The sequence below is a fragment of the Gopherus evgoodei genome, chromosome 2 (genome assembly GCF_007399415.2).
Source record: "Gopherus evgoodei ecotype Sinaloan lineage chromosome 2, rGopEvg1_v1.p, whole genome shotgun sequence".
Classification (NCBI taxonomy): Eukaryota; Metazoa; Chordata; order Testudines; family Testudinidae; genus Gopherus; species Gopherus evgoodei.
The window spans coordinates 47,767,475-47,794,331 of record NC_044323.1 but is presented as its reverse complement, the minus strand read 5'-3'; the positions used below and the strand labels follow the sequence as shown (position 1 = coordinate 47,794,331).

At 41.4% G+C, this 26,857-nt stretch overlaps 1 protein-coding gene across 12 annotated transcripts in view; it reads left to right on the top strand.

Moving 5' to 3' along the window:
* The window catches only part of SGCE (sarcoglycan epsilon), a 72,166-nt gene that overhangs the window by 37,209 nt on the left and 8,100 nt on the right, over positions 1 to 26,857 (top strand). For 5 of the 12 annotated variants that reach the window (XM_030550594.1, XM_030550596.1, XM_030550605.1 and 2 more), the window contains 5 exons: positions 1,329 to 1,540; positions 2,283 to 2,309; positions 3,031 to 3,219; positions 13,287 to 13,330; positions 14,124 to 14,158. In XM_030550594.1, the coding sequence (XP_030406454.1) occupies positions 1,329 to 1,540; positions 2,283 to 2,309; positions 3,031 to 3,219; positions 13,287 to 13,330; positions 14,124 to 14,158 (507 nt within the window). Of the gene's footprint in view, positions 1 to 1,328; positions 1,541 to 2,282; positions 2,310 to 3,030; positions 3,224 to 13,286; positions 13,331 to 14,123; positions 14,159 to 26,857 lie in introns of those variants that run through there. The other 7 variants (XM_030550595.1, XM_030550598.1, XM_030550601.1 and 4 more) reach the window with 5 other exon arrangements.

Here is a 26,857-nt window from a genome sequence, read left to right as displayed (position 1 = left end):
TTAAATTACTGTTTTCGTTTGTACAACTATTCAGCTACTGAATAAATTTTAGTAATCTTTTTAAAAATTGTCTTTTTAAGTTTTAGTTTGTCACTTTATGCTGGTCTTCTAAATCATCCAATAATTGATAAGGCTGTATTTCATCTAATGAAATGAATGAGTCTGTTGTTACCTAGATTTAAATGAATAAAAGAAACATTCACCTTATATATTAATTATATTCTGAAGTCTACTAGTTCATATATGTTACTATATAGGATTATTTTATTTTATATTGAGATTGAATAGGCACAAGCACAACCAGGGCATATAATTAAGTTCAAAATCCCTTATTGTGAAGTTAATACTAAATAATTGAGCTTTACTATTATACAGTAATTGATTACATTAATTTTCCCCCCTTATTAGGGTGTGAAAGTGCTACATTGCTTCTTTCTTCTACTTTCTAGTGACTACAGTACACTTTGGGAGTGTGAGTGGGATGAATAATTGAACAGAAGCAGGATTAATATTACCTAATCAAAAACAGGGAAACTGGATATCTTAAGGAACTAATAATGGGATCTATACACCCTTTCTGCTTTATGTTACAAGAAGAGAAGAGTGAATAATGAGTTTCTTTGGTCAATGGCAATTCCAAAAAAAAAAATAAAATTCAGCTTGAACTGAAAATGAAATTTTGAAATTTTCAGACAATCAAAAAGTTAAAAAAAAAAAAAAGTCAGTGTTTCTTTTTATATTTTATTTCATTTTCGAATCAAAGGAAAATTTGAAGTTAGGTGTCCCCTCCCCCCAAAAATAAACAATTTGATTTAAATTGACACTAATTTGAAAAATGTTTTGGTGTCACTGAATCAAGTTTTGGCTTTAAAATTTCCATAGCTCTATTTAAAATTCAAAAGCTTGCCCTGGTTGATATTGGCTAAAAAATGGTTATTTGGTACCTTTCTGACTTCGATAATTTTTCAGAGATTTTATTGTATGCTCATTGACCTCTGCTGTTATTTGGTAGCTATGCAGTGACTTAAATAAAATTAATTGGTCCCAGTCCAGTTCACATAACAAATTGTCACCATTTTGGGGTAGTCACAGCAGAGGTCAATGAGCATTTTCTGTGATTTGGTCTTTAACATGAATTAAGACAATGGAATACCTTACATGAAGAAGTCTTTGGACAAATAAATGGAGTTGTGAGATTTCATATAATTTGAAAGGCTGTGTTTTGTAGTGTTGCTTTTTCTGATTTATGATTGGTTAAAAATTTTCATTTTCCACATACATTTGTTAATTGTTTATGTAATTGTCTTTTTTTTTTTTTTTTGTATCAGGTTGATAAAACAAAACAAGTTTCCACCTATCAGGATGTGATCCGAGGAGAGGGAATATTACCTGATGGTGGAGAATATAAACCACCGCCTGATACACTGAAAAGCAGAGACTATTACTCGGATTTTCTAATTACACTGGCAGTGCCCTCAGCAGTAGCACTGGTGCTTTTTCTAATACTTGCTTATATCATGTGCTGCCGACGGGAAGGAGTGTGAGTACTTTAAAACACTAATTAGTAATTGTAAATTTTTCTGAGATTGTAATCCACATGAAAGAATTCTGTAGAAGAGTATCATTCAGTCCATAAAAATACTTTTTAAACAGACCAGCAGAAATATGTAATATATATTGTATTGTTTTCCATCTAAACATGCATTAAAATTATTGGTAATCTCCAAGAGAATGGATTTAGGGACTGTAGTTCTATTTAAAATGGTTAAATCATCTATGCACAAAAAAAATAAAATAAAAATAAAAGGACCCACTAATTCAGGACAATTATTTAATTTGACTAAATTTTTTATTCACTGAATATTAAAATTAAAGACCCTAACCTAGTAAAATAAATATTGCCAGGGACCTAAATTGAATTTAGGGTTATAAAAGCCAAACATATGAAACAAAAGCAGCAAGTAACGTAGTTTCTTCCATCTCTTACACGTACCCTGATTTCATTTTGTCATAGAATTTATTTTAGCCAGAAGCCTTTTCCTTACCTTGCATTTTCATTCACTTGTGTGTGGGTGTGGTTGTCTGTCTGTCATCAGTATCAACAGCTCTATTTGTGTGCTCATCCAGTTCTTATCATTAACCTGGTGGCAAATGCTACCAACTTGGTTTGGTGGTAACAGTGTCAGCATTTCCACATCGTGTACTTTTTCCATCAGCAGATAGATTTAATGTTCCAACTATCAATGCTATTATTTAATTCATAAATTTTGTTTTGTTTTTAGGGAAAAGAGAAACATGCAAACACCAGAGTAAGTGTCTTCTTTCCTGTTGTTTTTCTTTCTCATTTAATTTTCATTTCTCAGTAGCTTGTCATGCTTCATACATGTGTCATGCTCTTCTCTCGCTCTCCTTGATTCACAGTCTAATTCATATATGTGAAAGCTGCTATAAAACAGAGAGGTGTGGCAAGGCTAGCAGGTCAGAATAAAAAGGGTTTGTAATTAATAAAGATCAGTTTAATATACAATCCTTTAGAGTAATAATATTATTATGTAATTAATGTTCATGCATATGCGACTCCCAATCTACATTTTTACAAGGCAATGGACAGATGAAAGAACTTCCATGAAAGGTATCCTGTGCCTACATAATATTCTGCCATAAAAATCAAAGCTTCTGTGAGTATTTAGGAATCCACCACAAGAAACAACAATATGAGTTACCAAAACTTTTATTTTTACAGCAGGAAATAAATGGAATATTAACATTATATTGCATATTCTAAAATATTTTAGAAAAATACTTCTTCACACAGCAGTCTGATAGAACAATTCTTGCTTTCAAAATTAAATAACTTAAATATTTGTTTTATACTGAAGCTCTACTATAATTGTTCTACTGATAGTCTATAATACGCATCAAAGTCCTTGTAGTTTAAAGAAAAAATGATTTTAAATGGTTTTACAAAACTATCCATATTCTTAGAATCCTTTTTAAGAAAAATATTCATTTTATTTCCTTTTAACATAGCATCCAGTTGGTCCACCACAGTGCTATACAGAAATCCACCAAAGAGCTTCGTGAGATGTCCAAAAATAGAGAGATAGCATGGCCTCTTTCAACACTTCCTGTGTTTCACCCAGTTACTGGTGAGATTGTACCACCTCTTCACACAGACAGCTATGATAATACTAGCATGCCACTAATGCAAACACAGCAGTAAGTATCAATTTAGATCTTTACTGCCTATAACGATTTCTCTGAATTAATTAATTTACTATGTAACTCCATAGTTAAATTTGCTTTGAAATTTGAATTTAAAGCAGAAATGAAATCTTAGTTTCGCTAAGATGAACCAACAGAACTATGCAGATATATCAGCTACTTCCTTTGCTGTCAGCCTCCGTCCTAGACTAGAGGAAAAACATCACTGAAAACCAGAAATGATCATTTCCATTCTTCAAAACTTAGTTTGTCAAAAAATTTAATCTTGCTCTGTCCCTGATGCTCTTGTGGTGTTCTGGACATATCTCTGCTGAGTCAAGATGGAAGGTTGGACTATGGGAAAGAGATGAGGCTGTAGAAAGAGTGACTAGGGATGTGAGGCAGTAGCCTGAAAGTGGGGCTTGGAGGATCAGGGTTTATAACCTGGTTCACAGAGGCAACAATGCTGGGGGAGGCAGGTTCCCCTTCACAAAGGCACTGGCATATCATAGGCTTCCCACAGCATGACTGCCAGGGTCCGTTGGAGAGTAAAAGCAGTAATACTGAGGAAGGTCTTTAAGTATTGATACGTTGATGCAGAAACACTACATTCCCTCAGCCTTCTTACACAGTTTTGTTCCCCCACCAAAAACCTTTTCACTCCCACATATCTCCAGTCACCACCTTTGCTCCCCTTCTTCCTTAATCAACCTCTTTGCTCCTCAGATGTTTTGATGCTTCTTCCAAATCCTCATAATGCACCATACAGCAGCTCTATAGGAAACCAAGGAATGGTGAAGGGCCATGAAGCAGTGGGATGAGGATTCAGGGAAATGAATAGGGAATATAGGGGTACACAGCAGGGGCATGTTGGGAGAGGATTGGAGGAAAGTGGGACTTAAAGCTGCAAGAACCACTGATCACAGGAATGGGGAAAAAGCAGTATAAGTTGTTAAGTGTATAGCTGCTCTTTCTAAAAAGCCCCTTCTAGCTCAAGTCTGCTGTTTTCCCCGTGCTCTCCACTATATTCTTGTTACCCCCTGTCATAGTATAATTCCCAATTCTGAACCTTAGCGTCCAAAATATGGGTACTAGCATGAATTCCTCTAAGCTTAATAACCAGCTTAGATCTGATAAGCTGCCACCAATCAGGAATTCCAGTGCCTGATACACTCTGGTCCCCCCAAAACCTTCCCTGGGGACCCCCAAGACCCAGATTCCTTGAGTCTCACAACAAAGGGGAATAAACCATTTCCCTTCCCCCTCCTCCCCTCCAGGTGTTCCCTCCCTGGGCTCCTGGAGAGATATACAGATTCAAGCTCCGTGAATCTAAACAAAGGGATTCCCCCTTCTCCTTTCTTCCTCCCAGATCTTTCCCGCCCTGGGTACACTAGGAGATCACCATGATTCAAACTTCTTGAATCACCACACAGAGAGGAATGATACCTTTCCCCCCTCCTCTTTTCCCGTCACCCAGAGGCAATACAGATTCAAACTCCGTGAGTCTAAAACAAAGAGGAAATTCACTTTTCCCTTCTCCCCCCTGCTCTCTTTCCCTTCTCCTCACCAATTCCCTGGTGTACACAGACTCAGTTGAGCCTTAACTAAGAGAAAAAAAATTAGACAGGTCTTAAAGCAAAGCTTTTAATAATAAGAAAGAAAAAAGGTAAAAGTTTATCTCTGCAATTTAGATGGTAAAAAGTTATAGGGTCTGTCAGCTTATAGAAACTAGAAAGAAGCCTCCCCCCAGCAAAATACAATTTAAAATACTTCCAGCAAACTACACATTTGCAAATACAGAAACAATCAAAAGACTATAACTGCCTTTCTTACTAAAAATACTCACTCTTCTGAATAGATAAGAGACTGGCAAGAAAACTGGTTGCATGTCTAGTCCCTTCCAGGACCCAGGGAGAACAAAGCCAAAACCAAAAACCACAAACAAAGACTTCCCTGCACCGAGATTTGAAAGTATCTTGTCTCCTGATTAATCCTCTGGTCAGGTGTTGCAGGTCACTGTTTGTTAACCCTTTACAGGTGAAAGAGACATTAACCCTTAGCTATCTGGTTATGACACCCCCTCTTCTCCATGTGCCTCTTTCCCCATATCCCCATTCACATGCACATCCTGAGACCCCCTACAACTCCATATATGCTCACAAATTTCTTTCAAGTTGCTCCTCCACAATGTTGCTTCCCCAGGCCTCCACCTTGAGCCACCCCTAAGCCCCCCGCAGCTCTGTGAGGACCAGAAATACAGGAAGGAGAATACATATTGTGGAGGGGACAGTGGGAACAGGTTTGTACAGGTTGACATAGGTGAGGGCAAGTCTGCAGGGTTTAGCCCAGGAAATGAGGTTGTGAAATACTCCCACCAAAAAGTTTAGTCAGCTTTGGTTTAAGGTTACCAGTCTGCATATTCCATCACTGCAAACTGTAAAAAGCAAAGAAATAAGCTGGCAGTTAAGTCATTTAGTGGTCTGTCAACACTCCATTCTAGAGCTGGCCAGAAAATTCTCATGAAAAATTTCACATTTTTGGGGTGGGAAAAAACCCATCCCAAATTGGGACAAAAATTTAATGGGAAGGGAGTTCCAGAAAAATTCTGTTTCAAGAGAACCAAAACAGAATCATTAGGCTTGCTGGCTGCAGGCTGGGAAGGCACTTGTAAATGAAACTGAGCTGTCATTTTAATTTTCTGTCAGGAAAGTCTTTTGGCAAAAAATTGATTATGCAAAAAGGGCATTGTCTGTTGAAAAATTCCTGATCAACACTACTTCCCGCGCCAGTTCCCCTTCTTAACCTACATTTACCTCTCCTCCAGCATCCTCAGTCCAAATATTTCTACCATTAAATTTTGTGTAAGATGATAAGCAGTGTTGCCAACTCTTGCAAATATGGTGTGTTTCTTAAAGCCCTACTTGTGGGAAGCATGTGAATAGGTGAGCATCTCAGCTTTAGTTTTTACTTAAAATGTGTAGGCCTTATGGTTGCAAAGAGAAGCTTGAAAACATTATCTAAGTGCACCCTAATTGCTCAAAAACCAGTAGCTAAGTAAATATTGGGTTCTTTTTGTTTTATAAAAAACATGATTGTTTTGGGGCCTGACTCATAATTGTAAATGCTTGGCAATACTATAATATTAGAAATAGAACACTGTAATAATTAGAGAATCTATTTTTTCTCTAGTTCTCCAAAGAAAATATTAATGTTTACATTAGAACTACTTTTGTTGACCTTTCAAATTTCCTTGAATGTTGGAAATCTCAATAATAATATTGCGCTAATGCAGGAAAACCAGAAAGTGAAATTGAAGTTTCACTATCCAAACCAAATGAAATACAAAAAGTAAATAGAACAACACAAATGGTAATAAAAATAATCTTACAATTAGTAACACAAAGAGCTTTTTAAAAATTGTGTATTATTTATCTCGACAGTGTCTCTTTACTGTCATTGTCTTAGAGTATAAATTTTCATTTTAAAGAAGAATTATATGTAGCAGATTAGGGCCAGAGTAAGGACTACCTCTGATTCGTATTTCATATAGGACACATAGTTCTTAACTGAATGTCACTCTAGTAATGTCATCTTGTTTCATATCTAGACTGTACAAATATTAAGACATATTTTGGATACCAACATCATAATAGTGGATTAAACAGAAGGGATTAAAATTCTCTCCAGAGTTATTCAGGCAACACTGTTGCAGTCTTGTCTCAACCTGTACTTTTAAATTAATATCTCAGTAAAAATAATTAGAATATAAAATAAATTGGTTTAGAAAAATGTTTTTCTGCTTTCCTCTGCTCTGCTCAAACATGCTTACTCCAGCCCTTTGCAGTCATTTTCTGTTGTTTTTCCTCTGAAGTAAATGGAAACAAATAAAAAAATAGCCATTACTAGTGAAGTTTCACAAAAACATTTTCCCATGCGCCCTCTGCTGGCTCATCAGCAGGAGTTAATTGACATTTCCAAGAGCAAGAAGCATTCCTATTTGTGCTTTTAAATAAATATTTTTTGGGTTTTTTTGCTGTAATTAATGGACTTAAACATCAAATTCACCTTCATTGATTGGCTTCTGTTTCAGTTATAAAGATGTAATGGAGAATAGCACAAAATTAGTAGGGAACATACAGTAACGATCTGCTAATGCCTAAATGTGGGGTAGTAATCTAATGTGAAGGACACAATAACATTGTTAATGCAGGAAACAAAATATGATGGAGTTAATTTCTTCAGCATACGTAACATTCAGTAAACCTCTAGTTTAAAATTAGGGCTGCCCCCCATGAGGGCTCTTTGCAGTTGCAGCAGCATGCCTGTATGTAGTGAATTATAGGAGCAGAACCAAAGTCAGTATCATCTTCAATGTGATAGTCTCCTTCCTTCCTCTTCCAGATTATGTAGTTATCTCATTTGATCCAGGCAGCTAGTCCATTTTCAGGGCCTGGTGCATTGTTTCCATCTGGTGGAGAAATTGATAATGGAATCAGATATTTCTTCGATGCAATCTTGTTTATTTACAAGTGCACACTAAATCCCATTTCTCTGAACACAGTAGGAACCAAACAACAGGAGGTAGTTTCTTTGCTTACAGTTCCAGGCCTGCCTTTCCAGCCAGCGCTCTGCTCAAAAATCTCCCTCTCCTTTTTCTCTCATGATTATGCTTCCAGTGCTTCTGTGGCTTCTTCTGGTGGTAGACACAAACACCTTCACAAAACAATACCCAGCCACACACCCCTCACTTGTTTGCATTCATTCTGCAGCAAAACTCCTCCATCCACATAGCTCAGATTCTCTGACTGCTTTATTTGTGGCCTGTGTTTTGGATGGTGGCTCCTATTGTTTCAGCTATTTTGCTTTTAATAAGGAGCTTAACTGTTTCTTAAATTTATCCTTGAATTAAGGGAGTCTCTCATAGCCATCAGCTTCAGTGAGGTTTCATTCTCTGTCATAAGCATCATATATGGAAACAAGAACTACACTTTTAATTACTCTAAATTAGTAAAACAAGCAATGTGGATGCTCTGTAAAAATTTAATTTACATCTGAAAAGTATTTATAAAATTGGATACAAATAAAGAATGTAGCAAAGAGGGAGGTTGTAACATTGTCATTCTGTCCTATATTTCTGAGTGAAGGTTGCTGTGGTTTTCCCATAAAACTTAACATTGTATATGATAAATATCAATTGAATATGTACATTCTTGATAGTTACATTGAGAATGTTGTTTTACTTTTTACTACAGTGAGGGGAAGTTCCTTCAAGTTCCTACACAATATATTTTCTAGAAGAGACTATGTCTGGAATACAACGTTATCACAGCATAATGGGCTCCTGCTGATAGATGAATGCTAAAGAGAAAGCAAGGCTTTGCCTCAGTGTTTATTTTTAAAGCAGGAAGCATTGATTCTTTCACAATATTCTATTACCAAAACAGTTAATTCCCATTATACTAAGAGACTGATGGAAATGTTTGTAGTGACTGATGGATTTTGTGCAGTGAACTTATTCTACCATTATTGGAAAACCGTATCCCTATTTGCTTTTTGATATAGTCAGTCAGAAAACAGCTCATCTGTTAAAAAATCTTTTAAGATACTGTATTTTGTATGTAAGATGGTTTCTGCCACCTAAGTTTTTGTCTTGTAGTTTTACAATTAGGCATGCAGAAATTGTGTGGATTTCATTTAGTATACTGAAAACATTAATCGCAAACACATGCAGCATGTCCTATGCTAGACATACCCTAGCTGACAAACTGAGTGTTCTCACTTCTTCCCTGCCTGGCACAAAATGTGGCTGCTTACAATAGACCTCAATTAACAGACCAATTAGGCTTTGCATAGTTTGTCCAGGCTTATGTAGCCTTTCCTGTATTTTGAAGGGCAGCTTCTTCTGCACATAAAGTAGCAAGTTGTTAAATTAAAACATATTTAGTGCCATATTTTGATAAGCACTATCTGTATCATTCCATTTGCCTTTTTAACTACTATAATCAGGAATTAGAACTGATTAGGTAAGTACATTTATATCTGCTTCTAATGAATTGAAAACAACTGAAGCTGGGTGGTGAAAGTATATTTATGCCCCATATGTTGTGTTAGCCATTTTTAAGGAGTTTCCTCTATCCGTGAGAGGATGCTTCCCTGCCTAACTTTATCCACCTAGACCTTGGTCTTTCAAATGCTTATGCACGTGTGGAATTTTACTCAGATGAATAGCTGCTTTGACTTTAGTGGGTTTATTCATGTGAGTAAAGTTAAGCATGTGTATTGGTGTTTTCTTGACTGGGGCTTTGGTGTTACCGTAAAATTTAGACGCCAGTTATGTTACCTACAAATTTGCATGAGGCTCTTAGCGCCTTGAGCACAAGCCTGCCAATTATGTTAGCCTACAGTAGCACTTCTAATTTAACAGAAGGGTAACAAGGTTGTAGCCAGGGTGTTACCAGGGGGCCTGTCTCCGACCTGCAGGGGGCCCCCCAGAGCAAGCTAGTTCAGCTAACCCCTGAGAGGGCACGGATACAGCCGTCTGCTCAAGGATTGACCCACACAAGTAGAAATTCTTCAGAAACAAAAGATTTATTTATTTAACAGAAATAAAAAGAATAAAGGGAGATTAATAAAGCAAGAAAAGATACATAGGACTTAGTAAAACACAACAGAATAACATTTAAGAATTATACAATAAAGCAGTGCAACAAAATAAAATACACAGGATACACAAGAGACTTAGTCTATGTAGTATTTACAATGTAATAGGCATATTGGGACCCCGCATACACAAAGGCTTTGGTCTTAGCGTTAAAATCTAATACTGTACTTAATACAATGTAGTATACACTGCCTCTATAGACACATATGAGAAACCATTATATTCACAGATTAAAAAGAAAACATTTACTAAACACTAACATTACTACTTAACACTAAACATTTAACATCTAACATTTAATATCTAATTATTTAATATTTAACATCCTGTGAGCGGTGATCAGCTAGTCGCAAGATGGGTAGGGGAGATCTCATTCAGAAGCACAGGCATCCAGCTTTATTGACAGACATGCCCAAACACCATGTAACAAGAGATGATAAATTCAGACTTACACTTTATCTTCTTAATTCCCTTTGACTTGTCTTAGGGGCCCTTCTGCTCTGTCAGTATCTGGAGATGATGGTGTCAGCACCTGGAGATGATGGTTGCTGCTGCTGCAGGCATAGCAGCAGCTGTTGGCTGTTGCTGCAGGCAGTTGCTGCTGATTACGCTGCTATAAAAGTTGTTGCCAGGCCTTTAGAATTCTGCTGCTGTTTTTCCGGGTAACTGTTTTCCGGAATCTTCTTAAGATGCTGTTGCAGTTGTCTTAGCTGCTGCTGTTGTGGTTGCTGCTTGAGGCTTCTGATCTTCACAAGCCCCCAAACCCCCTACACTTTCAGCCTGCTACCTGTTGGCCTTATATACTAGTTGCTCTCTCAAGGTCAGCTCATCTCAGCTAATCAGGTTCTAGCTTTTCTAGCTCCTCCCCATTATGTCATACCTATTTTTAGATACAGAGCTCCTCCTCCTGACATCGTCTTGGGTAGAGCTCCTTCCCCTGAGTTGCTGGAAACTTCTGGAATTTTCCACTCTCTACATTTAAACTGTCATCCCTGTCACTGCCATTTTGTCTGCCATGTTGAATTCTCTATTTTTACACTATAATTAATTTCTAATTATCTAAAGCCTAAATCTTAGAACTAATTACGGTTTTATGCAAATCAAAGTGTCCTGATACTGTCACCACCTTAATTATGTAAATTGGGAGAAGTGAATTTTACAGTGTTTTTAAACCCCTGAGGTTTTTCCCTCTATCAAGGTGCTTCAGGAGTTTTCAGAACATCTAAAAGCAAAATTTCTTGTTACACTGGAACCAAGGATGAATGCTTTTTTTTCTTCTTTTAGTTATAAATAAAATAAATAAATGCAGCTTTAATTTCTTGACATGCACTCTGACCACTAATCCACATCTGCTAAGACTACTTCTAACAAGGGCTGTCAAACGATTAAAAAAATTAATTGCAATTAATCACACTTTTAACACTATTAAACAATAATAGAATATCATTTATTTAAATGTTTTTGGATGTTTTCTACCAATTACAACACAAAATACATTTACAGTGCTCAGTTTATATTTATTTTTATAACAAATATTTGCACTGTAAAAAACGAAATAATTTTTAAATTCCCCTATTGCAAGTACCATACTGCAATCTCCTTGTCATGAAAGTTGAATTTACAAATGTAGAATTATGTTAAAAAAAAACTGTATTCAAAAATAAAACAATGTAAAACTTTAGCGCCTACCTGGCCACTCAGCCCTACTTTTTGTTCAGCGAAACAAGTTTGTTTGTTTATGTTTTCAGGAGATAATGCTACTCGCTTCTTGTTTACAATGTCACCTGAAAGTGAGAACAGACATTCATATGGCACAGTTGTAGCCAGCGTCACAAGATATTTACGTGCCAAATGCTCTAAAAATTCATATGTCTCTTCATGCTTCAACCACCATTCCGGAGGACATGCATCCATGCTGATGACAGGTTCTGCTCGATGACAATCCAAAGCAGTGTAGATCAACGCATGTTCATTTTCATTATCCGAGTCAGATGCCACCAGCAGAATATTGATTTTCTTTTTTGGTGGTTCAGGTTCTGTAGTTTTTGCATCAGAGTGTTGCTCTTTTAAGACTTCTGAAAGCATGTTTCACACCTAGTCCCACTCAGATTTTGGAAGGTACTTCAGATTCTTAAACCTTGAGTCAGATGCTTTAGCTATCTTTAGAAATCTCACATTGGTACCGTCTTTGCATTTTGTCAAATCTGCAGTGAAAGTGTTCTTAAAATGAACAACATGTGCTGGGTAATCATCCGAGACTGCTATAACATGAAATATATGGCAGAATGCGGGTAAAACAGAGAAGGAGACAAACAATTCTCCCTCAAAGAGTTCAGTCACAAATTTATTTAATGCATTTTTTTTAATGAGCGTCATCAGCATGAAAGCATGTCCTCTGGAATGGTGGCCGAAGCATGAAGGGGCATATGAATGTTTAGCACATCTGGCATGTAAATACATTGCAATGCCAGCTACAAAAGTTTCAACGCTTTCTTCTCACTTACAGGTGACATTGTAAATAATAAGCAGGCAACATTATCTCCCATAAATGTAAACAAACTTGTTTGTCTTCACAATTGGCTGAACAAGGAGGACGACTGAGTGGACTTGTAGGTTCTAAAGTTTTACATTGGTTTGTTTTTGAGTGCAGTTATAAAACAAAAAAAAAAATCTACCCTTGGTAAATTGTGCTTTTGTGATAAAGAGATTGCACTTCAGCACTTGTATGAGGTGAATTGAAAAATACTATTTATTTTATCATTTTTTGAGTGCACGTATTAGTAATCAAAACTAATAATATAAAGTGAGCACTTTACACTTTGTATTCTGTGTTGTAATTGAAATCAATATATTTGAAAATGTAGAAAAACATCCAAAAATATTTAATACATTTCATTTGGTATTCTATTGCTTAATAATGTGATTAAAACTGCAATTCATTTTTTTTTGAGTTAATTGCATGAGTTCACTGCGATTAATTGACAGCCTTACTACTTCTAACATTCAAAACCTCCTCAAATAGCCACTTTAAAAAAATCCAAAAAGTGTTTCTCTTTTCTTCCAAAATAAGAAATTTACCTTTATAGTTATACTGGTCTATCTTTATATTTATGTATTTCAAGTGTTTACATTTTTAGAATTTAGCTTGCTTCACCTTCCTTCTGTTGTGCTACATTTTTCACTTAGTAATTTATTATTTGAACATGAGAATCATACTACTATGCTTTAGCAATAATCTAGTTCCTTGCTCATGTTGAACTGCTTAGCCTTTTGGTCACTTGGTTTATCCACTTGGGGAAAACTAGGTTATTGCCTTATAGAAGAATGATGCGTGTGTAGTTTAAATACCATGACTGTATTCATAGATGTGCACTGTACATAATATATAGATGTTTTAAAGATGTTAAATTATTATTTTTAGGAACCTGCCACATCAGACTCAGATTCCACAGCAGCAAACTGCAGGTCAGTATTAAAAAAAAAAAAAAAAAAAAGCTGAAAGATCAGGTGATAATGGGGAGCAATCAGCACCCAATACTTACTCAACCTTTGGCCTGTGGAAACAATTTTGAAATGTTGTAAGATGTTGCAAAATTACAGTTCCAGTTTTCATGGAGAAATCACTGGAAATGTTTGGCAGGGGGGATCTTGAGAGTAGGCAGAAAGGTTACAATGCAAGTGGGACTAGTAACACAGATCCAGTGAAGTTAAAACAGAGATCTTCTTACATAGACTAGCCTCTCTCACCCCAACAGCTAGCCACATCTAATTTCTTCTTGCTACTGTCATGGACAGTGAGTGATAAAGTAGCACTTTTATTTTGCTTTTACCAGATATAAACAATGGAGATCGGGGAATTTCTGTGCAGAACAATTAAATCCATGGTGTAGATTTCCATTGGTCTTAGTGAATGAATTCCATCTGTCTAGAGCACAAAAATGTGAGGCATCAGCTGCTTATCTTCAGTTAGCATCTCTGATTTGAGAAAGAAATCTACATTTGTAGGAAAGAGGATAAGAAGCATACTTGGAAAATACAGTGGCCAAAATGGGTGGGTTATTCAGTGGGTATGCTAGGAAGAACCAAGTCTGAGATTGCTCATGGGAAGGAAAATATCCACAACAGCAGAAACAAGAGTTATACGTATCATGATGTGTGTACACCTCTTAGACGAAGGTTTGTCTTATATGTAAGAAACACTTGTTTGGTGTTTTCATTCAAAATTCTTCTTCTTCATTACTGCTTTCGTGGATTAAAGGAGAATTTCGTATGACAACATTTCAAAGATTTGAGGCAAGTATATAATAGATGTTTATGCCCTTGTGTTTTTTAGTTATCTGAGAATTAAAAACACATGTATAAAATTTGATAATTCTGCACAATATCATTAAATGGTTTAAATTATGTTTTCAGATAATTTTAAGTAAGTGGTAGGTGGCACAGTGGTTCTGTGTCCTGAGGCTTATGGTTTAAATTTAGCGCAGCTCATCCCACAGAGAAAAGTGTGTTTTGGTCAGTTGTAAAAACACCACACAATTCAGCCTTAAAAAAAGATTATTTTCCACTCAAAAGAAACCAAGTTTTAGACAAGGTCAGATTGAAGTGCATAGTTCTAGACAGAAAAAACTTGCAGAGCATTCACTGTTCTTTTTGAGAGCATTTGAAAATATGTCCCCCTTGCTCAATATTTGTGTTACTAGAAACAATACAGTGTTGCCATTTCACTGAACTTAGTGGCAGATATTCTTTCCATAAACTGTTTTGGAATTACGGAAGTGCTGGCCACAGCAAATAGAAGGTATAGAAATAATTACTGAAATTGCTGGTCTCACTGGGGATGTCAGTGTTCAAGGAGAAATTGGACTACCTGAAGCATCCATATCCTCTGTACCTAGAAGCTCATAGCACTCTACTTGGCAACTTCTGCCCCATAATATAGATCTCTAGCAATTGGGGGTAAAATTTCTGTGAAATATTAGTAAATTGTTAGTAAATGTGAATGGTGGTGAAAATCCCAGTTTTTGCTCATTTGAGTGTCAAACTAATCTGATAGCATTCTTTGATAGGATAACGAGCCTTGTGGATAAGGGAGAAGCGGTGGATCTGATATACCTAGACTTTAGTAAGGCATTTGATACGGTCTCGCATGATATTCTTATAGATAAACTAGGAAAGTACAATTTAGATGGGGCTACTATAAGGTGGGTGCATAACTGGCTGGATAACCGTACTCAGAGAGTAGTTATTAATGGCTCCCAATCCTGCTGGAAAGGTATAACAAGTGGGGTTCCGCAGGAGTCTGTTTTGGGACCGGCTCTGTTCAATATCTTCATCAACGATTTAGATGTTGGCATAGAAAGGACACTTATTAAGTTTGCGGACGATACCAAACTGGGAGGGATTGCAACTGCTTTGGAGGACAGGGTCAAAATTCAAAATGATCTGGACAAATTGGAGAAATGGTCTGAGGTAAACAGGATGAAGTTCAATAAAGATAAATGCAAAGTGCTCCACTTAGGAAGGAACAATCAGTTTCACACATACAGAATGGGAAGAGACTGTCTAGGAAGGAGTATGGCAGAAAGAGATCTAGGGGTCATAGTGGACCACGAGCTTAATATGAGTCAACAGTGTGATACTGTTGCAAAAAAAGCAAACGTGATTCTGGGATGCATTAAGAGGTGTGTTGTAAACAAGACACGAGAAGTCATTCTTCCGCTTTACTCTGCGCTGGTTAGGCCTCAACTGGAGTATTGTGTCCAGCTCTGGGCACCGCATTTCAAGAAAGATGTGGAGAAATTGGAGAGGGTCCAGAGAAGAGCAACAAGAATGATTAAAGGTCTTGAGAACATGACCTATGACGGAAGGCTGAAACAATTGGGTTTGTTTAGTTTGGAAAAGAGAAGACTGAAAAGGGCCATGATAGCAGTTTTCAGGTATCTAAAAGGGTGTCATCAGGAGGAGGGAGAAAACTTGTTCACCTTAGCCTCCAATGATAGAACAAGAAGCAATGGGCTTAAACTGCAGCAAGGGAGATTTAGGTTGGACATTAGGAAAAAGTTCCTAACTGTCAGGGTAGTTAAACACTGGAATAGATTGCCTAGGGAGGTTGTGTAATCTCCATCTCTGGAGATATTTAAGAGTAGGTTAGATAAATGTCTATTAGGGATGGTCTAGACAGTATTTGGTCCTGCCGTGAGGGCAGGGAACTGGACTCAATGACCTCTCGAGGTCCCTTCCAGTCCTAGAGTCTATGAGTGGAAACAAGAGAGGATCAGCAGCAGAAGAGGACAATACAATGGGCATGTAATCTGCCATCATGTGGCCTAGCTTATCTGATCAGAAAGGTGTTTCGTTTTGCAATTCAGGTTTGAGGTTGTTGACTAGCTGTTATATGTCCCTTCCTTCCCTTTCCCTCAGATAAGAATTGTTTGTTCTGACATCCCCAAAATAGCTCTCACATACCTATTTGGGCCAGATGTTCTGGTGTGTTCCATCCTGTCCCTTTTAGGGGAATAGCCCCATCAGGCTAGCTACAAGTTTTCCTATTGTGGAAGAACTGTCAGCTCATGTACCTAGCTCCTCTGCCACATCCTCCATCCAGTCCCAACATAGAGGCCACACTGGGGAGCAGGGCAGAGCTCAGTACACTTCAGCTATCCCCACCTTTTGTATGGTCCCTTTGGAATTGTTGCCAGGTGGCATAGGTTAGAACACACCCCAAGGATTACACTATTTGGCATCAGTGCATATCTACCCTGAGAACCAGGAAATTGTAAAAAGCATCTCCTCCCTGCTACACGGAGCTGTAACTAGGCACAGCAGATTTCTTGGATCATGTCTTTTTCCCATTGGGATTTCAGTCAGCCCTGCAATGAACAAAACAAAACAAAACAAAAAACAAGGGAAGCACAGGACTTTAAATACATGCTCAGTGCAAACAAAGGCATGAAATACAAAGCAGCACATTTGTCCCCTACCTCATAACAAAAACTGATATAAAAATAAATTGTGCAAGCCTCCTTGTAGTTAATCCTACACCTTTATCTTGTTTTCTGTAATACCCTATTTTAGTAAAACTACCCCATCTCTACTCAACAGTAAATACAGAATGTTCTAGAAAAAGTGTAAAAACCCTTTCAAAATGTATTTTCCGTAATTTTGCATTGTCATAGCTATGTTGATCCCAGGATATTAGAGAGACAAAGTGGGTGAGGTAATATCTTTTATTGGACCAACTTTTGTCTCTTTCACCTAAAAGGTATTACTTTTCCCATAACTGTGAGCTCAGCTCACTTTACACCAACTTTCAGGTCGTTGCATTGTCAGAGAGGTAGCCAGTTTATAAACAAAAATGAACTGTACAAAAATGTTTTTTGTAGCAGTTAGAGGTGCCCCAGAGATTAAATACCCCCATTTTCTACACAGTTTGTAAAAAGGGGCTTTACGTAGGTTCTTCAGCATAGAGACCAACATTCCCTCTACGTTTTCTTTGTTCTCAGTGAGCAACAAACTTCACTGAGCACTGTATTTTTGTCCTTGGGCAAGCTTACATTTAAAAAAAATAAAATCTTCAGACATCATATTGCATTGAAAAGTGGAAGGTATTTTTAGTGACATTTCAATAATACATGTACATATGGGAGACACAGGCATACATACAAGTGGTTTCAGTATCTATTAGCTTTCAAAAGTTTGAGAGTTAAAAAACACACAAAGAAACGCAGGAGAATCAGGCTTTTAGAGTGCCCCTGCCTCCCCTCCCCTGCTTCTTACCCCTCTCTGCTAGCTCAAGGCTTCTTTGGAGGAAGGGATTTAGGGTCTTTGCTTCTCTGCCCCCTGCCCCTTGCCACACTTCCAGGGACCCTGGGAGGGAGTTGTCATCACAGCCCAGAGTACATGAAACACACACCTCACCTCAGCAGCAGTGGCACAGCCCTTCCCCCTCCAGCACACACACCAGGTGAGCCTGCCAGGGGCTCATTTCAGTACTGGTAAGAACCAGCCTCTGTCACCCAAGACAGGCCATGAACAGGCTTCCCATCCTCCCTTCCCCACCCTACCTAAACAGCATCACTGGGCTATGCCACACTCCCTAATCCCCCTCCTCCTTATCCCTCCCTGCCAGCTCATGGCTTCCTGCAGCCTTGAGAGGAGCTGCTGAGAGTTTCAGCTAGAGGGCAGAATGGGACCCAGGTGCCAGCCATGCTCCTGTCAGAGACCCTGCTCACCACTGCCCCTCTTCCTACTTCTCCTCCTTGCTGGCCCCTGGCACCACAAGAAGCTGCTATGGGTTCTGCCAGGTTGAGGTCCTGAGTTCGGGCTGCTCTCTCAGCCATGCGAGATGCATGGTAGGCACCAGGTTGCTCCACAGATGCGCAGCTTAAAGGGAACATTGACAGGGACCCTGTCCATCTGTGTTTGTCCAGCACCTAGCGCCACAATCCAACGGGCTTCTGGGCACCACCACAATACAACTAATACATAATTATTGGTGTATTTTGCATTACTTGTGAATACTTTTTCCAACATACTTTTGTTTTATGAACATGGGGTGAGAAGGTTTGCGATTAGTAAGGCCATAAAGAATTTGCAGAGCAGTGAGTAGAATCAAATCCTTGTCTGTGGTGTGTATATTAATTGCTATATATTACACCCAGCACAATGCTCCGTACAAGATAAGTACGCCTCCGCAACTATGGGTACGTTCCACAGTACCCTTACTTTCGGCTGGGACAGGCAGCACTCAGCATGGGGCATGGTTGGTTAGTTATACATCATTTTTCCATGTATGTGGGTGAGTTGGAGCATACATCACTTCTTTCATCTCCAGTTCTAGCACCGTTTGGGCCAAGCTCATAATAGTGGAAAAAACAACCCCTTCTCTTGCATTGGTCAGTCTCTTTCCTCCCATTTCCACTCGTTTTATTGGATGACAGCTGAATCTCCTTCTATGGTCTGGTTGTACAGGGAAAAGTTGCACCCCATGATGTAATGCAAGTACTTCCCTGACATTATGGCAGTTGCAAGATATCTTCTAACTGGAAATCTATCACCTGCATTAGCAGAAGGATGGATTTTTAGTATGTTGTTGACTTTCAGTAGGACTTAGGAACTTGAAATTCTTCTTCGAGAGATGTCCCTGTGGGTGCTCCACTCTAGGTGTTGGTGTGCCCCTGCGCTTTTGATCGGAGATTTCTGCAGCAGTACTCATACCGGCCACGCATGCTCAGAGCTTGGCCTCCGCTGTGAGTATACCTCTAGTGAGCACGCGCGGCCAGTTCCCTCAGTTCCTTCTCTACCGTCCCCGGCTTGAGACGGAGCTCAGCAGACTCCTTAAAGAATTTCTTTCCTCATCTTAAAATAACTTGTAGTTAGACGGTTTCTTGTTAGTTAGTTGTTAGTTAGTGTTACCCTTTTTCTACTGTTAAAAAAAAAAATTGTTCTCTCAGCCGCTTCAGATATGCCTGGTTTCACAGGCTTTAAGCGCTGCTTCTCCTGTAAGGACGCTATCCCTCTCTCCAATGGACATTCACAGGGCATAAAATGTTTGGGGGAGACCCATATTCCCCCAAAACGTGCTCACTGCACTAAACTAAGCTCCAGAGCGAGAAAGGACAGAGAGTAAAACTTAAACTTATTCTACTTCAAAAATCCCTAGGGTCCACCTCAGACCCTGGCGCGGACTCTGCCTCCGCTCACCGACACAGCTCTCCCACTTCTAAAAAGCAGAAGAAAGCAGCAAAACGAGGGCACTTTCTGTCAAATTCAAAGGAAGCCCTTAGACACAAACCTTCTCTGGTCAGATCCGCAGTCTTCTTACCGGTGCTCCCCCGCCTGAGGACTTTCGACAAGCCGGGCTCCTCCGGCACTGCGTTAAACCCACCTGTGCTTTCGGCGGCAGCGTGAAGCTCTGGTGCCAAGGCGACAGGCTTTCAGTTGCCTGCCTTGATTATGGCACCTACCCGGTGCCGACATTTCAGGATGCCCCTGAAACACTGCAGCCTGCTATTAATAGCACAGCACCGGCATTAACAGCACTACTTGGCACGGAGCCAAGACTAAGAACTCCGGTGCAAGCCTGGGTTCCCTCACAGCAATTCTATCAGCCTTCACCTTCAGCTGCCTCAGTGCTGCCGTTTACCCAGTCAAGTGACCTCTTAGTGTCACCTACGCTGCAATCGCCCTTCCTTAAAGACTGCTTCTCCCGTACGAATGATTCAGGGTCCGAACAGCCTTCCTCCAGTGAGGAGGAGTCTGAACTACAGGGTGATGTTTCAATGCAATCAGAATTCCATCCTCAGAGTCCTGTCACCCACGGGCACAGGAAAGTTCTCTCAGACTATCCTCGAGACCCTGCCTCCTGATGCGTTAACCCCTGGATGGCACCACCTATGCCTTTTCCATCACCATGGCAGTATTGGGCCCCATGGGCACCTTTCCCTCGGCAGCACACCCGCTATTCCAATTCGACGAGATGCGAACGTCCAAATGATATGACTCACTTGGCACCCTCCCATTCTCAGGATCAATTAACTCCTGCTTCTGACCCAGTACTAACTGAAGTACCAACTGAAGTAATGCCTGAAGAAGCTTTACTTCCCTCCCTTCTACCGTCCTCAGACGATTTTTCGAAATTCCAGGATCTCTTTAAAAGGGTTGCCAGCGAGCTTAGAATTAATCTAGAGGAAGTACCGGATCAACAACATGAGTTAATGGACATCCTGCAACTCTCTTCTTCATCCAGACTGGCGTTACCAATCAATGCAGCCCTTCTGGAACCTGCTAAGTCCATCTGGCAGGCTCCAGCCACAAGCCAGCCTACCTGCAAACAAGCAGACCGTAAATACTTTATTCCCTCTAAGCGCTCTGAATTCCTTTTCTCACATCCTGCGCCAAACTCACTGGTAGTGGACGCAGCCAATCAAGGGAACAAACAACAGTATTTCCGCCATACCCCAGCCAACAAGGAAGGCAAACGCTTAGACCTGCTGGGTCGCAGAGTGTATGCCTCTTCAACCTTACAATTTTGAATTGCCAATTATACCACAATTCTGGCAAAGTACAACCATAGAAACTATAACAAGTTCATGGACTTTATTGAACACATTCCAGACCAGAAGAAACAACAGTTTACAGCTTTAGTTTCCGAGGGCCAAATCATATCACGCACGGCTCTTCAAGCAGCTCTGGATGCAGCCAATACCGCAGCAAGATCCACCGCTACGGCGGTGGTCAAGCGCCAAGGTTCATGGCTCTCCTCTTCCCTCTTTCCTCGCGAGGTTCAGAGCACCATAGAGGATGTCCCTTTTGATGGTGATAAACTGTGCTCCACTCAGTGAAGGACTCAAGGGCAACTCTTTGATCCTTATGCATCTAAACCCCTACAACCAGAAGGCAACAGTACAGATATCAACCTTACCACTGTCCACGCTACCCCCCATATACTCAGCATTTCCCAAGATCTCAGGATCAACAACAACAACAGCAACACCAACGCCAGAGATCCAGATACCAGTGGCGTTGCCCCAATTCTTCTGGGATGCCCCAGCTTCCTCCAACTAATAAGCAGATTTGAACCTTTGGTCGAGGGTCTTGTAAACATTGTCCCAACTTCAATGTATGCACTGCCTACAACTATCTTTGGACACCACCTACAGCCATTTTTGCACCAATGGCAGAATATTATCACCGACAAGTGGGTTCTAGAGGTCATCACAACTGGGTATTCTATCCCCTTCCTCTCCTTACCTCCCACCCTCCCCGTCCCTCTGCAGGGACACCTCTCACGAGCTACACCTCCAGCAAGAAGTGCAACATCTCCTTCACCTGGGGGCTATCGAACTTGTGCCCAAATGCCACAAGGGGAAAGGGTTCTACTCCCATTATTTCTTAACAGAAAAGAAAACTGGAGGATGGCGACCAATCCTCGACCTCAGGAGGCTCAACAAATTTGTCAAAAAGCAAAAGTTCAAGATGGTTACTCCTACCACCATAATTCCAGCCCTGGAGCAGGGTGATTGGTTTTCAGCCCTTGACATACAAGATGCCTATTTTCATGTCACTATCCACCCAGCCCACAGACATTTTCTTCATTTTACCCTCGGCTCAATGCATTTCCAATACAGAGTTCTACTATTCGGCCTTTCCACTGCCCCTCAAGTTTTCTCCAAGCTCCTAGCGGTAGTCACTGCCTACCTCAGGAAAAAAGGAGTCATAATATTCCCTTACCTCAACGATTGCCTCCTGAAGGCCTCCACGTTCGACGAGGCCCTCTGCTTCACACAACTCACCATCGATTGCTTCCAATCCCTGGGCCTGCAAATAAACAAAAGCAAATCCACATTAAGTCCTACCCAGCACCTGGAGTTTATAGGAGCGAGCCTTGACTCCACAACCGGACTGGCATCTCTCCCACCTGACCGATTCAATACCATAAAACTGCTGGCTGCGAGACTTCGCAACAGCCCCCGGGTCACCGCCCGAGACTGCCTCCAACTACTAGGGCACATGGCCTCATGCACCTTCGTGGTCCAGAACGCACGTCTCTACATGAGGTGCTTCCAAGCTTGGCTGGCCACGGTTTACAAACCAAACGTGCACTCACTAAACAAACACCTGGGCATACCCTACCGCGTCACAGACTCTCTCATATGGTGGACAGTCCCTTACAACCTCTGCTCTGGAGTCCCCTTCCTCCAGACCTCCTCAACTCTGATAATGGCGACCGATGCAACCCTCACGGGCTAGGGGGCACACATCTCTCACCAAACAGTCCACGGGCTATGGTCTCATTCTGAGACCTCCCTGCACATAAATGTTCTAGAACTTCGAGCTATACGGAATGCCTGCCGCTGCTTCCTTCCACTAATCAAGAATCAGCATGTACGCATAATGACAGACAACATTGCGTGCATGTTCTACGTAAACAGACAAGGAGGGGCTCGTTCCCACTCTCTTTGCTCAGAGGCCATAAAACTCTGGAATTGGTGCCGTGTGAACCACATCCGCATATCAGTTTCTTACCTCCCAGGGGTGATGAACACCACTGCCGATGAGTTAAGCAGATGTTTCCCTTCGGAGCACGAATGGGAGATAGATGAGGAAATCATCTACAACATATTTCGCACTTGGGGTCAGGCAACCATAGATCTCTTTGCAACCACGAAAAACACAAAATGCCTCAATTTTTGCTCCAGGGCAGGACTGGACAAACACTCCCTTGGAGACACATTCATGATCCCATGGCACTAGGACTTAGCTTATGCATTTCCCCCAATACCATTGCTCAACAAGGGTCCTCATAAAGATACAAACAGATCTTGCCAGGGTGATCTTGATCGCATCTTCATGGCCGAGACAACCGTGGTTCCCTTTCCTCACCAGAATGTCAATTCGACCACCGATCTCCCTGCCTCTCATCCCGAACCTTTTATCACAGCAACACGGCCGGCTTCTTCACCCCAATCTCTCCATGCTTCATCTCAAAGCCTGGTACCTGCATGGTTCTCCCAACGAGAACTAGACTGTTCCGACCAAGTTCAGAGGGTACTTCTACACAGCAGAAGACAATCCACCCGTACCACCTATCTCCGAAAGTGGAAACGATTCACAAAATGGTGTTCAACTAAACAACTGTCTCCTACCTTGGCGCACCTTCCTTGCATACTCGACTATCTATTGGACATTAAGCAATCCAGCCTTTCCTTCAGCTCCATCAGAGTTGACAATACCTCGGTCTTCGCTCATCCCATCACCAAGCATTTCCTGAAGGGACTCCAAACCTTATATCCAGACATTAAGCCCCCTACCCCTCCATGGGATCTTCACCTAGTATTGTCCTGTTTAACTCATCAACCCTTTGAGCCCTTAGCCACGTGCTTTCTTTTGCACCTCTCAATGAAAACAGCCTTTTTGGTGGCGATTACCTCCGCCAGACGGGCAGGCAAGATAGCAGCCCTTATGGCAGATCCACCATATACGCTCTTCTTCAAGGACAAAGTTACTCTACGCCTACACCCAAAATTCCTTCCAAAAGTTCACGCTTCATTTCACATCAATGAACCAATACATCCACCAACTTTCTTTCCAAAACCACGTGCAAACTCCTTCGAAGCCACAGTGCACGCACTTGATGTGTGCAGGGCCTTATTCTTCTATTTGGACAGAACCAAACCCTTCAGAAACTCTCCTAGACTCTTTGTCTCCATTGCGGAGTGCTCCAAAGGCATGCCTGTCTCTACTGGATCTCCAATTGCCTACGACTCTGCTACCAGATAAAAAACGTTACACCTCCAGCATTGATCAGAACACATTCCACTAGATCTGTATCTACCTCTGTAGCCTTCTTACGTAAAGTACCATTGACTGACATTTGTAGAGCAGCCACTTGGTCCTCTGAGCACACATTTGTCAAACACTATGCTCTTATTCAGGGCCCTCTCTCTGACACTCGATTAGGCCGGGCAGTATTATCTACTGCATTCCTGCCAGATCCGAAGTCCCTACCTCCTTGAGATACACTGCTTTGAAGTCACCTAGAGTGGAGCACCCACAGGGACATCTCTCTCGAAGAAGAGGAGGTTACTCACCTTGTGCAGTAACTGACGTTCTTCTAGATGAGTCTCCCTGTGGGTGCTCCACTACCCACACTCCTCCCCTCTACTTCGGAGTTGGGGTAGCCTCCGTTGTAGAGAAGGAACTGAGGGAACTGGCCGCGCATGCTCACTAGAAGTATACTCGGAGCGGGGGCCAGGCTCTGAGCATGCGTGGCCAGTACGAGTACTGTTGCAGAAATCTCAGATCAAAGGTGCAGGGGCGCACCGACACCTAGAGTGGAGCACCCACAGGAACACTCATCTCGAAGAACGTCAGTTACTGCATAAGGTGAGTAACCTCCTCTTTTTACCCAGCATCATTATCAAATTAGTGTAACTAGATTTTACTATTTTCAAATGGAATATTTACACATACAAAACATTTACAGGCCAGGAAAGTTACAGAAGTAGTTTTCCTTTTTGCTTTCGGTTAAGAAATTTAATTTCTATCAAAAATATTTCAGCTGTTCAACAAAATATAAATATAACTGAGCACTTGATTTTGAAAGGCTCACTAGAGAGCACTAATTAGTATTTAATGAGAGGGAGGAGAGAATATGGCTAGTAAAGGACAGTTAGCTGTTCTGTACCTGGCGTTCTTCAAGATGTGTTGCTCAGGTGTATTCCACAGTAGGTGTGCGTGCTTGCCACGTGCACCGGTGCCGGAAGTTTTTCCCTTAGCGGTACCCATAGTGAGGGAGCACCACTGTGACCCCTAGAGTAGCGCCTCTATCTCACACTATAAGGGGAGGTGGGCACTCCCCCCACCCTCAGTTCCTTCTTGCCAGACAACTCCAACAGAGGGGAAGGAGGGCGGAATGTGGAATACACCTGAGCAACACATTGCGAAAAACGCCAGTTATGGAACAGGTAACTGTCCTTTCTTCTTTGAGTGATTGCTCATGTGTATTCCACAGTAGGTGACTCCAAACTATATCTGATGGAGGTCGGTAGGATTTTAAGGGTTTCCGGGAAGGAGTACTGCCCTACCAAACCTAGCGTCATCTCGTGTTTGGGAGACGATCGTGTAGCGAGGAAAAGGTGTGGACAAAGGACCATGTGGCAGCCCTACAAATATCCTGAATGGGGACGTGAGCTACATAGGCGACTGACGAGGCCTGAGCTTTTGTAGAATGCGCCTTCATGATAAGCGGCTGGGGAATCCCTGCCAGGTCATAACACGTGCGTAGCACGAGGTGATCCAGTGGGAAATTTGTTGGGTAGAAACCGTTTTCCCCCTCATGCAACAAAAAGCTGCGGGGATTTCTGGAATAGCCTGGTTTGGTCTAGGTAAAAGGCCAGCAACCTGCGCACATCCAACATGTGCAGGCGTCATTCCTCATTCAAGGAATGGCAGCTAAGTGTACCCTGACCAAGGTGGGAGCTAGCCCCTGGGTCCTAAGGGACAGGAGGTAGTCGTGAATGAGTTGGAGTGATGCAGATGATGGGGAAGTACCCCTTTCTGTCGCCCACCTAGTGAACCTATACCATTTGACCAGGTAGGTCCATCATGCAGACGGCTTTCTGCTTTCCAGCAGAACTTGCCTGACATCCTCCAAACACTTCCCTTCCTCCTTGTCTAACCACGGAGCAGCCACGCTGTCAAATGAAGCGTGGCCAGGTTGGGATGGAGGAGGCATCCCCCTTCCTGGGAGAGGAGGTCCAGCTGAAGCGGCAGACTGCTTGGGGGGGCTGCTAGAAGCTGCAGGAGGATCCCGTACCAATATTGCTGGGCCGAATCCAGGGCTATAAGGCTGACCCTCGACTTGTCTTCACTTTCTGTAAGACCTTGCCTATCAGGGGAAAGGGCAGAAAGGCATAGAACAGGTGGCTTGACCACTGAATCAGGAATGCGTCCAAGATTGCCCCACTGCCCACCCCAGCCCTGGAGCAGAACTGGGGGCAGAGACTATTCTGGGCGGTAGCAAAGAGATCTACCTGGGGAGCTCCTCACTCTAGGAAGAGCTGCTGGGTGACCTCCCAGTGGAGTGACCACTTCTACTGGTGGGAGAAAACCCTGCTGAGGTGATCGGCTCGCGTATTGCGAGTGCCAGGCAGGTGAAAAGCCCTCAGAGAGATATTGTTGGCTATGCAGCATTCCCATAGGTCCAGGGCATCCTGGCACAAGGCCGAGGAGCGCGTGTCCCCTTCCCTATTGATGTAATACATCACAGCCGTATTGTCTGTGAGGACTCTGACCGTCTTTCCTTGTAGGTGTGGGTTGAACGCTATTCATGCATGTTTATGTGCAGGGACAATTCTGAGGTCGACCATCTGCCCTGGGTTTGGAAGCTCCCTGTATGGGCTCCCCACCCCAGCTCCGAGGCATCTGTCACCAGGTCTAGTGAGGGAGGGGTCTTTTGGAAGGGAATCCTTTGTAACATGTTGCTCGGGA